This window comes from Sprattus sprattus (genome assembly GCF_963457725.1).
Source record: "Sprattus sprattus genome assembly, chromosome: 3".
NCBI lineage: Eukaryota > Metazoa > Chordata > Actinopteri > Clupeiformes > Clupeidae > Sprattus > Sprattus sprattus.
Genome location: NC_137922.1, coordinates 53,309,210 through 53,321,944, shown reverse-complemented (window position 1 = coordinate 53,321,944; position 12,735 = coordinate 53,309,210). Strand labels below are relative to the sequence as shown.

Here is a 12,735-nt window from a genome sequence, read left to right as displayed (position 1 = left end):
GCTGACCCGTGTGAGACCCGCAGCAGCCATGGAAAAGCAGCCCTTTCTCCCAGTGGACAACTAAAGTCAAGCACAGAGTGAGGTAAGATGGTAAGCCCTAATGATGAGCACAGTTAGAAAGAGTTCTGGTGTTCTGGAGTTCTGTTTACACAAGTCCAATGTGTTTGCTGATTTTGGTCTCTCTCTTCTCTCTCTCTCTCTCTCTCTCTCTCTCTCTCTCTCTCTCTCTCTCTCTCTCTCTCTCTCCACTGGTTTGGTACCTAATGCTCTTGACAGGGGTGGAACATGCTCCAAACAGAGCGCGGTGTGGTGGCGGAATGGCTCTCCGAGTTCAAGGTGAGAGCATGTATCTGCAAGGCATTGATGTCCACACATCCACATCTGTACACACACACACACACACACACACACACACACACACACACACACACACACACACACACACACACACACACACACACACACACACACACACACACACACACACACACGTCTTGCACACATTTGCTGTAGGGAGGCATTAGAAGGAACAGCTCTTCTGAATGGGTTTCACTCCCCCCCCCCCCCCCCCCTCTTCCCTCTCTGTCTGTCTTTCTCTGCCTTGCTCATTCATTTTCTCTGTTTCTCTTGCTGAACAGGCATTACCTGATGTCCAGATCCCCCGCTATGCTGGTAGTCTCCATCTGAAGAGAGCCCTGGTTCCAGCGCTCTACAGGGTGATCCAGGCTCACCCCAGCAGTGAGGTAATGCCTTTTTCCCATTAGGCCTCCATTTTCCTCCATGGGTTTTGCTGTCATTAGGAGAAAGGGTGCAGGAGGACTTTATTCTGATGTCATGGATAAGCTGCCAAAAGTAGAAGTCCCTTAGACACTCAGTATCTTGGGTCAATTGTCTTGATTAGCCAATCAAAACAACTATTGGCTCAGTAATGGGAATTAAAAAGAGAAGTGGGTAGGTTGCAAAGCTATGTACTGAATGTGTGTTACTATTTCAGGTAACTTTATGTAGGGATTGTAATGTTTGTGAAGAGTGGGGTGGAGTGTTGTCTGATTATTCAACATTGCTACTTCTGTCACAGTGCTGCATTCCACTCGTTTCTCTGTCTGTCTGTCCTTCATACTGTTCTCATTTGCATGTAAACAACTTCAGTATCTTCCCTCTTTCACTCTCTCTCTTCCTCCCTCTCTCTCTCTTTCTCTCTCTCACTCTTTCACACTCTCCCTACTCCTTTTCTCTCTGCTATAGCTGTTGGCTCCGGTGTGTCACCAGTTGTTTGAGCTGTACCGCACCTCAGAGGACCGCCTGCGTCGCTTCACTTTGCAGTTCTTGCCGGAGCTCATTAGTGTGTACCTCTGCCATGCCACCAGTAGGGGGCGCTACAACACGGGCTGCATCGAGGCACTGCTCCTGGGCATCTACAATCTGGTAGGGCACACAAAAGTGTGTGTGTGTGTGTGTGTGTGTTTGTGTGTCTGTGTGTGTGTCTGTGTGTGTGTTTGTGTGTGTGTGTGTGTGCGTGTGTGCGTGTCTGTGTGAGTGTGTTTGTGTGAGTGATTACCAGCTCTTTGTGTTGAGGGTGTTTATCTGCTTCTTTGCATGGGTGCGTGTGGCATATGGGTACGGGTGTCCAAATGTGTGTGTGTGTTTGTGTGTGTGTGCGTGTTAGGGGGGTGAAGTGGATTAATTATCTCTCCTCCTATCACCTCCCTGCAGGAGATTGTGGATAAAGAGGGTAACAGTAAGATCCTCTCCTTCACCATCCCCTCCCTTTCAAAGCCTTCCATCTACCATGAGGTGAGTCAGGACAGAGACCTGTCCGCCATTACAGTCTCTGCTGTGCATTTTTAATGGTTGGTTTTTCAGTTGGTGAAGTTTAGTCATGTATTTCACTGCCTAAGGTTGAAGTATATTTTAAAAAGTGTGTCAGGCACCGATGACATGGCAGCTTTTTCTTCACTTTTAGGGTATTAGTCAGGGCAGTGACGCCATATATTTCATTCTCTTGGGAGAACATCTCTTGGCAAAAATTAGGCTAAGTCAAGCTTGACCAATAAAGAGAAAACAACTGGTAGGCAGACGATATTGTATTCCCACCCCTTATTTAGATCGGAAAATCTTTGCTTGTGTGAGAAACAGAGATCAAGGTTATCTCCTGCATCAGATGATATAAGATCCGTGTGGCTCTTACTTCCTGGGTTCATGTCTAAATGCCCCACACCATGAAGTGCTTTTCTTACAATGATTGGTTTCTGTCCAAGACAACCACAGCGGAAAAAAAACAGCGAAGCATTCTTAAATAGATCCAATTCTGTTAGCCATTGATGTCTAGAAGCAGGAAGCTGAGCATGGGCTTCCACAATGAGCTCATCATACACACACACACACACACACACAGACACACACACACACAGGAAGCTGAGCATGGGCTTCCACAATGAGCTCATCATACACACACACACAGACACACACACATACAGACACACACACACACACAGGAAGCTGAGCATGGGCTTCCACAATGAGCTCATCATAAGAGCCATCACTGAGCCTCTATTTAATGAACGAGAGGAAAGCAAACAGGCTGGCTGAATGAGCTGAATCAAATCACAAGAGCAGCTGCTTCATCTCATCCCAGACGCCGCGGATATGATACGGCAATTTTCTCCAGTTAGGTTCCCAGACACTGCAGCAACTGACTCTGGATCAGCGCTGGCCTGGATCTGGTGTGCAGTCAGATCCAGAGTAAGCTGCCAGCTGGGTTTAATGCACAACTTGAGTTCAGTTGTATTTCAGAAGTGTAGTCTTAAATTACGTTACAGGGGCAGCCGTGGCCTACTGGGGGGCAGCCGTGGCCTACTGGTTAGGGTTTCGGGCTGGTAACCGGTGGGTGGCCGGTTCGAGTAGGAAAAATGTGGGCGGGGGAAGTGGTAGAGCACTGCCCACATCCATGGCTGAGGTGCCCTTGAGCAAGGCACCTAACCCCGATCACTGCTCCCCGGGCCCTGCCAAAGGCAGCTCACTGCTCCGGGTTAGTGTGCTTCACTGTGTGTATCACTACCCTGGATGGGTCAAATGCAGAGATAGAATTCAGAGTGTGTGTGTGTCACCATCTCTGCCATAAACATAGTCACTAGTCACATTCCATACATTTTTACTGAAGCCCGATTAGTTTGCCTTCATAAATATAAAAAAGGCATTTGGCATTTGTCTGTGACGTGTGACACGAGTGCCACATACTTCCTGGACAGATTCTTTGATGTTGTTCTTGACTTGAGAATGACTTTTGATTGGGCTCTGACTCCCCTCAGCCCTCCAGCCTGGGCTCCATGGCTCTGACTGAGGGAGCTCTGTGTCAGCATGACCTGCTCAGGGTGGTCTACAGCGGCCTCCACCCCCAAAGAGAGACCTTCACCTCCCAGAACAGGTACAGATGTACTACTATCAACGGATGTATGCTGTTCTCTTTCTGGAGATATACACACACTGCAAAAAATGCCCCTCTAGATTTAAGACAAATAATTACATATTTAAGCAGGATTTTGCTTAAAACAAGCAAATTTGGCTGCCAGTGCGTTAAGCAAATTTGGCTTGTTAAGATTTCTTAAAATAAGTAATATTTGCTTGAAATAGGTAAAAATAACCTTACCAAGAAAGCACTAGGTAAGTACAATTTAGCTAGAAACAAGACCAACTAGATTTTTCATCTCAATATAAGAGTAATAACACTAGGTTAGAAAAGCATTTTTTGCAGTGCACTCCTGTAAATTTCAGCGGTAGACAGCGGCATCCCACACAACCCCTCAAACTGACTAAAATCATGACAAGGTACATTCAAATCCAATCACCAACTATCAATGTATTGATAATTTAGTTGTATATGAAAAACAATACCTCACCATAGAGACCATAAGTTCAAAATCGTAGTCCCTCTTTGGATGTGCATTTGAGTTTAGATTGTGATCTTGATTAAATGTTACAGTATTGTCATAAAAACTAAGTTGAAACTAAGTTTCTTTGCCCAACGGGATGTATTGCTTAAGGAGATTTTCAAAGTAACAATTCGGTTCTGTTCTGTTCTGTCAGCTGTTTTTCTCTACTGCCATTGTCAATCACTGTTTTAGAAAATTGGTTCAGTTCCCCTTGAAAGTTTGTTTACAGTGTCCTCTGAACGAGGCCACATGTGTTGGGAGACGAGTGTAGAGAGAAATAATAGTATGTTCTGTATATCCGCAGTGTGCTTCACTTTGACAAATGGTCTCTCTGGATTATGAATGGATGCATTTTAAGAAGGAGCACAGCACAGACTTTTGTGTGTGTGTGTGTGTGTGTGTGTGTGTGTGTGTGTGTGTGTGTGTGTGTGTGTGTGTTTGGTCAGCCATCTGTAAAAATAGAACAGACACTGTGTGGGAGCCTCAGCTGAGCCGTTTTTTGTTGTTTTCTTAGGTTGTTATGTTTTATTACTGCAATGCATTTGTGGTTGTGGTGTAGCTCTGTGGATTACTGCAGTTTGGAGTTTTCAATTTATTAATTTACTTGTTTATTTGATTGATGTAGTTTATTTTCGATAGAGCACATTAACAGACATCAGTATACAATACAAAATATAAACATGCTGGAGTTAGCAAGAAGCAATTTACATCCATTGTCCCTAGTCAGGTAACAACATTAAAAAAAAAACAGTAGAGGTAGCAAATACAAATATACAATTAGAAGAAGGGTGGAATACTTATACACAAATTCGGTTTAGAGTGGTCACAGTTCTGGTTTGCCATGGGCCATTGTTTGAGAGGGGTCTTGGTGGGATAGGTGGGTTATGTAGGGCACTCCCTTATTGTAAGGGGTAGGCCATGCCAACATTTACATCCCTTTACTGACAGTACAGCTGACAACATTTAAAACATTTTAATACAAATTGTATTAAAAAACCTTTATGGCTTTCTTGAAAAGTGACAAGTGACCAGTTAGCGAAACAGTACTCTATATGTGCAAATGGCCTGATTTGCCTGTTTTTGACAGCTGTTTCACATGACTTAAAGGTTAATGTGGAGTCCATTGTGACCCCAAAATACTTGAATTCATTCACAATGTCAGGATTCCCCCACTCTCATTAGAATGTGTCATCTTTACTGGTTGTTTTTGTGAACATCATTCACACCTATTTTGGAGTATTGAAATGGAGACATGATTTACTGTGCCAGGTCTGATCATGGGTCATTGCAGATGTCAAAGTCAAGGAGACATCTTGGATATTTTTTTGCATGTATAGAAATGACTGCATTATCTGCATATATATGAATAGTGACATGCATCAGCTGGGTCATGAATATATAGTGTGAATAAAATACGTCCAAGTATAGAACCTTTAGCCTTGAGATTTGGTGCCATCAGCGCAAACACATTGCTTTCTATTGGACGAATATGAAATCATCTACAGGGTAGCTTCTTCAGAAAATCAGATAATTAAATACCCTCTTTAAATCCAAAAAGACTGCACCAACATGAGAACTCTAATCCAAGAAGCATTTAGCCTTTTCTAAAAAGAGACCGTTAGCCATTTCTGCGGAATAGTGGGCACGGAACCCAAATTGCATCAGATCCAGAAGAGGTGTGGCCTTTATTTAGATCTTTAGTCTTTGCTACCCACTTCTCAGCAACCTTAGATATAGCCAGGAAGATGCTGATTGGGCAATAGTTGACCATGTCTGTTTTTTTTTCCATGTCTGGTTCTGTTATTTCCTCTATTTTAAAAACAGGCTGTGCTTGATGAAGTTCTAGTTCTAGGTTCTGGTTCTCTTTGCAGGTTTGAGGTGCTGTGCCATCTCATGCTCTGCTACAACTCGGCCGTGGTCTTCATGCCAGCCTCCTCCCACCAATCAGCTTGCAGGATGAGCTCGAGGTAACACACATGCCTACTGTGGGTATCATATCTGCTACAGTACCTTACCTGCAATGGTACATTCTGCTTCTTTATTGGTCAGAACTTATTTGGTGGCCGTTTATTTGTCAGCGTCTGACAAAGGAAGGCAATTACGAATATCGATGAATACATTACCTATTGCGAAATGTACAATATCCCCCCTTTTTACCTTCAAATGGATACTTTATGCATACAGAAAAGCATCACTCTAAAGTGCTCCTCTGTAGTACGTGGCAGAAGTAGTAGAAGGGTACTTTTAACCATATGGTCTAAGCCCAAAGATAGAACTCTCTCAAGTCCCAATGCCTTCAAGACCTGCTTGTGGGTAATGGAGTTTTGAATTTGAAGAGGAATTTTTTCCCCACATCTCCCCATCTGTCTATTTCTGATATTCTTCTGTTGTATCTGTGTGTGGGTTGAGCCTCATATGTATTTAATCCCCCAAACAAGCAGAACACTCACGTCAAATCCTATTAAGTCAACTGGATTGATGCCAGCTTTCTGATCTAATCACTCCTGTGCTCTGAATTTGATTGGCAGGCTGTGTGTGTGCGGCTATCCCCGGCAGCAGCTGAAGGCTTGGAGGGAGCCGTGTCAACGCGTGCGGCTGGACCAAGAATTCATGGTGCAGATGCTGACTGCTGTCTACCATGCCATGTGAGTAGCCTGCTGTTACACGCCCCGGCCTTAAGGGGGCGACTGTTTTCATTCAGGAAAAGATTGGGGGAGAGTGTAAAATAATTTTTAGCATGTGCATTGATTAAAATGGGTGAAATCTCCACGTAGTAAATAAGTCAGGACTAAGTCATCGACTTAATCGATGTGTGAATAATTCAGTGGAGAGGCAGGACATAAAGTGCTCATGCATTATTCTGTCCTGAACTGCCTGCTGTAGTCTTCCAGTAACATAATGAAAACCTGTCTAGTCCATTCATTTGTGTGGCCCTCTGTGACCTTTTGAAATTTGTATTTCGTGCCCAGGAAATGTACAGTCTCCTTCTAATGCACCAGTTGATGTGACAGGTTTGCATCAGCCAGATTGTAGCTTTGAAAACGTGCAACATTTGTAAAAATGTATACCGCTGATTCAGTTCATTAATGTATGCACACAAATAGTTAAATGTATTTTAATTTCATGTATACTTAATACAAGAACCTTTTTCCACAAGATTATGTACAGACAACTTTATGCCTTCCCAATGTTCTACATTTTAAACACTGCTTCATGATCATGCTAAATTGTACCGCTGATATTGTTCTCAGCTCTCCTCCTCAAGGTTAACTCTATAGCCTCTATCCTAGTGAAATTAGTGCTGCTGTCTACAGTGTGATTATTTGCTTCCAGACCACTAGTCATGAAGTCTCTCTGGCTCTTTGTCGCCCCCTGCAGTTATAATGGTGAATGGGACCTGGGAAACGAGGCCCTGCTGGACATTATGTACCGATCCCAGCTGGAGCTCTACGCCAGGCCTCTACTGGTAGGACTACAGCGCTCTCACTCCTCTTCAGCTGCCTCCTGACTGAATTTGTTCCTCGTTTCTGTATTAGTAATTTTGTAGTACAACAGTATTTGGTAAACCTTTTGGTGTTGTGTGTGTCCAGTTCTTTCGTGTCATTTTCATTTTTTCCTCTCATGATATTCTGGTTACTGGTTAATAGAGACTGAAATATATGTTATGAATAACACCTTTGATAAGTTAGCATGCTTTGAATCAGCCTTTCTGCTGTTTGACTACGCAAACTTAAAAAAAAATATGACTGCCTGTCAATTTACAAAACTGTCTTCTTTCCTCTTCCTGACCTTTGACCTTTTGTAGCTGTCTAACTCGATGAAGCGTTCGTTGCCACCTCAGCCTCCAGACGGGTCCCGGAAGCTTCTGCCGGTGGAAGTAACCCCCACAGGGAGGCGTATCTCTCACACGGCCGTGACGGCGGCCTCCATTCGCCGACTCCGATGGAAGAGAGAGGGTACGGGTACGGGAGTCCCTCCTTTATTCAGCAATCACCAGCTGAGGAAGCCCTCAGATATGCAGTTGTAGTTGTCTGTTTAAGTTGGCTGTAGCCGTGCGAAATAGGTATACTTCTGCTTGAGCTTTCTTTGTATTTGCACGTGAACTTTGCATTCTTTACAAACATCATATTGCTTTATTAGAGCCAAAGTAGATGTTGGCATTTCCATAACTGAGCACATTCTGAAAGTCTGAAAGTATTTTCTCATTTTATAGTGTTTCATTGTCAGATTTCACTGACATTTGCCTCATGGTTACAAAACACATACTTGTCACAAATGTAACCATGCAAGGGGGCCTAGATGAACATCTACATAAACACTGAGTCATGGCTTATTATATGCCAGTATCACCAAAAATAGAGTTGGAAAAAGTTCGTGCTCAGAAAGTGGAAAATCCTTCCATATTTGTCCCTGTCATATTTCATACCCCTGCAATGTTGACACAAAGGACTGGTTGAGAGGGGGACCTGTGGCCTTTGAATTTGAATGAAACTAAATTGCTTTACCTACCAGCGTCTTTGTCTCTCTAACCATTATTGGTAAGTGAACAATCGGATGATGATTGATGCTCAAACTAGTCTTACTTCAAATCTCTTGCTCTCCGAACATCCTTTTTGCCGTCCCACCGACATCTCTTTGCACTGCCGTTAGCTCGTGACGTGTTTAGAAAGCTTTTGCGGATGAATGTTGATGTAAAATCAGTCACAAGTCATTTTATCGTGTCAATGGAACACTTCCTAGTGGAGCTGCATTCTCTAAAAGCTTTGTTGTAATATGACATCATGAAATGATGAAGTTCATAATACAGCAAAGCTTCTGAGAAGACGAGCCTAGGCCTCAAGCTCTGTAGTGGCTGGGGAACCACTGTATAGATGATTAGTTATAGAGGTTGAATCAGAACCCACTTCAGGCTTTTGGGGGGGCTTTGCCATCACAGCGTGTGCTCACTGTCTGTGATGATGAAGTTCATAATACAGCAAAGCTTCTGAGAAGACGAGCCCAGGCCTTCAGCTCTGTAGTGGCTGGGGAACCACTGTATAGATGATTAGTTATAGAGGTTGAATCAGAACCCACTTCAGGCTTTTGGGGGGGCTTTGCCATCAGTGCGTGTGCTCACTGTCTTCCCCCCCCCCCCCCCCCCCCCCCACCACCTCCTCCAGATGGCTTTGACTACTCGAGCGATGTTGATTTGAGCGCCTTCCTGAACCCCAAGCGAGCGGCTCCTGCTCGGGCGCCCCCAGGCAGAGCAGCAGCGCCACGCGTGCGCTCAAAGTACACCATCCACCTCACGCTGCGCGAGGGTAGGCAGTAGAGCAGTTAGTCAGTCGGTCACTCGGTGTCAACTCCTTAGTCCTCTCCCCCATAGATGTAGATGCTGGGTTAGGGACATACAGTATTCACCTCTCGGCTGGAACGTGAGATGTCCCTTCCCCAGCTGGAGCCGCTGTTCTAGTTTTGCCCTCTTCCCCACACTCAAACAAATCTAAAAGGAGATGCACTGTAGGCTTTTTCTGTCACATGGTAATTCTCCTGAGGATATTAGCTTTTTCCACGTGGTCTTCCCTTGGAAGTCATGAAAATGTGTCTGATTTCATGTTCAAACATACCACCCATATAAATAACAGTGCGTCCGCGGTTTGATTTATCCATTAGGTTATTAATATGGGTGTTATGTTTGAACATGAAATCAGACACATTTCCATGCCTTCCAATGCACCTGGCAAGTGATTATCATCATATGGCTCTCTGGATGTCTAGTGTCTATACGTGGCTGTATGATCCCTTGATTTTCAGGTGTCGAGTAAATAAAACATTGCTGGTTTTGGAAGTTTGAACATACTCAGTTAATGAGCTTGTGCAATGGATAATGAGCATACGTTTCATTAGTTTGGCCTCCTTCAGTGTTTCTCCTAACTGGCCCTGTAAATGTCTAGTTCTTCTGGAAAAGATCTGTGGTCCCCCGCATTGAGGATGAGGTGTCCCGTGTTTCCTCCACTCCATTACTCTGTAAACCCTCTCCTCTCCTGCTTAGGTCCTCTCTCGCTTCTTTTCCCATTCTCTCATTTTCACTTCCCTCTATCTATCTATCTATCTGTCTATCTATCTATCTATCTATCTATCTATCTATCTATCTATCTATCTATCTATCTATCTATCTATCTATCTATCTATCTATCTATCTATCTATCTATCTATCTATCTATCTATCTATCTATCTATCTATCTATCTGTCTGTCTGTCTATCTGTCTGTCTGTCTGTCTGTCTGTCTGTCTGTCTGTCTGTCTGTCTGTCTGTCTGTCTGTCTGTCTGTCTGTCTGTCTATCTATCTATCTATCTATCTATCTATCTATCTATCTATCTATCTATCTATCTATCTATCTATCTATCTATCTATCTATCTATCTATCTATCTATCTATCTATCTATCTATCTATCTATCTATCTATCTATCTATCTATCTATCTATCTATCTATCTATCTATCTATCTATCTATCTATCTATCTATCTATCTATCTATCTATCTATCTATCTATCTATCTATCTATCTATCTATCTATCTATCTATCCATCCATCTGTATTTCTTTTTTCTCTCTGTCTGTAGACGGGGATGGTGTGAGCGGTGGTGAAGACTCCTTTGACCCAGACGAAGGTTTCTCCTCAGGGGCGTCGAGCAGCAGCCAGCCCAGCGTGAAGAAGGACGCAGCGGGTGCCACTCCTTGCCCGTCCCGGGAGCGCGAGGGTCCCGCTGGGAGGCTGCGCGACCTGGCTGCTGACACCAGGGCGGCGCTGCGCCGCCTCCACCAGCGGCACCAGTCCCCTCCTCCTCTGGCCCTGGCCCTGGCCCCCACCCCCCACCCGCCTCGCACCCTTGAACCCAGCCCTCCACAACAGTACCTGGACCCCAGTTATGTACCCGCTTTTGGGTTGCCGCTCATCCGGACTGCCAGCACCTCATCCAGCAAATCGCTGGACTGCGGGGGCTTCAACGGCTCCACGGGCCCCAGCGCGTCCCTGGGGAGCCTGAGCGCAGCCGACCGCCCCCACTGCCTGTCGGCCATCAGTCTGCAGGAGGACAGGCTGAGCGGGGGGACCAGGAGCCAGGGCCAACGCTCCCCAGGGAGCCCCTTCTCCTCTGCAAGCCCCCTCTCCAGAGAGTCCCGCTCCCGGTCCTCGAGCTTCAACATGCAAATCATATCACAAGTGTAGTGGAGCCAAGGACATTGTGGGGACTGTGGTCGTGTGTGTGTGTGTGTGTGTGTGTGTGTGTGTGTGTGTGTGTGTGTGTGTGTGTGTGTGTGTGTGTGTGTGTGTGTGTGTGTGTGTGGCTATGCGTTCCTGTGTGTATGGACAGGTGCATGTATAATAGCATGTATCACTGTGATCTCTGCTTGTGGTACGTGTGTGTGTTTGTAATTTGTGTATGTGTGAGTGCTTGTGTGCGTAAGTACATTGTATGAGTGTGTATCTGCGTTCTCTGTGCATGTGTTTCAGCATGTTTTGCCATGTTGCGTACAGTCTACGCTATTGGCTAACACAATTATGCATCAGCTTACTTGTGGAGAAAATGTTTTTGCTCAATGTCACCCCCTTGTGGACCTTGTGAATGTGCACCTGGAATGAAATTATCTTTTTTTGTGCCATAATATCTTGGTGTCGGCGTGCTGTTACTACACCTGCTGTCATTGCTCCTGTCTGGACAATCAGTTGGAAGAGCGACAATCACGTCAGCCGAGTGACAGGGTTTGAACAGGGAGTGGTTGCTACTGTATAAAAATCCAAAGAGTTTGTGTTCTTCTGCTGATTGCATATAAGCAAAGCTGCTTCCAGAACCACGGATAGAGCTCATACTTGTTGCCTGTGCTCTTGATGTACTATAGATTAATGTGAACAGTCAGTCACACTGTTCGAATGAGAGCGTGCAAGAGAAATACTTTGTGATGTATACATGTTCTTTCTCACTGATGCTGTACATTGGAACAAATTTATATTTTAAAGTGTGTACATTTGTGTAAATTATTATTGTACAATAGAAGGACAGAGAAATACAAAAAGTCTATCTATAATGCCTGTACAGAGATGACATATCTATTATTGTTGAATAAATATTGTGCTGTTAATGGGAAACGCTGCCTCACTTTCAATACGGTCAGAGACAAATTCAAGGATCACAGGCTCCTGGGTCTTTGAATACCGCAGAGCCCCCATCCTACTGGGATCAAGAGGTACCGTGGACTCCCACTGTAATACTTTCGACGGCGTCAAATGTTGTTATTGAGGCTACAGCCCCTAGGTAAAAATGTCAATCTTGAAAATTGAAAGGCAGAGGAACGCCTTAAGGATGGGATCAACAAACCATTGGGCCCCTTGGCTTGGGGCCTGAGAATCATTTTACACAGCTCTATACACACACAACACATTCCTGAAAACTATACAAAACTCGACATTTACAGAGATTGTTTTGTCATCGTTTAATCATACACATTACATTAGTAACACAAAAGTAAACTGCTTAGTGCCGTTTAACATGACAATCAGCTGCGCTGATGAGTACAACGTTAAATTACCTGACTTATTTTTTGCGCTGGGCATGTGGCTATCTATCTAAAATTTGAATATATATATTTATTTTAGCCTTATCCAAACGTTGCCATGTAGAGTGACGCCAAACCAACTTCTCAGCGCTCTCAACAACCTCACACTCGTGGCACCTTCCGAGTTTGAGATGCGTTTGGGTTATGGTTATGCATAAAGTATTTAGACAGTTTTCCCCAATGCGACTTACAAAATATTTAAAACAGACATT

The 12,735-nt window shown here is 44.3% G+C and overlaps 1 protein-coding gene across 1 annotated transcript; it reads left to right on the top strand.

The window, feature by feature from the left end:
- Positions 1 to 58: 58 nt before the first annotated feature.
- LOC308362174 (hyccin 2) lies at positions 59 to 11,138 on the top strand (the record flags this gene model as incomplete). The annotated part of the gene is made up of 12 exons (XM_080834716.1): positions 59 to 90; positions 277 to 336; positions 639 to 743; positions 1,246 to 1,425; positions 1,714 to 1,794; positions 3,309 to 3,424; positions 5,801 to 5,896; positions 6,458 to 6,574; positions 7,308 to 7,395; positions 7,735 to 7,885; positions 9,089 to 9,229; positions 10,534 to 11,138. The coding sequence occupies exons 1-12, from the start codon at positions 88 to 90 to the stop codon at positions 11,136 to 11,138; spliced, it is 1,743 nt and encodes a 580-aa protein (XP_080690842.1). The 5' UTR covers positions 59 to 87.
- Positions 11,139 to 12,735: the final 1,597 nt, after the last annotated feature.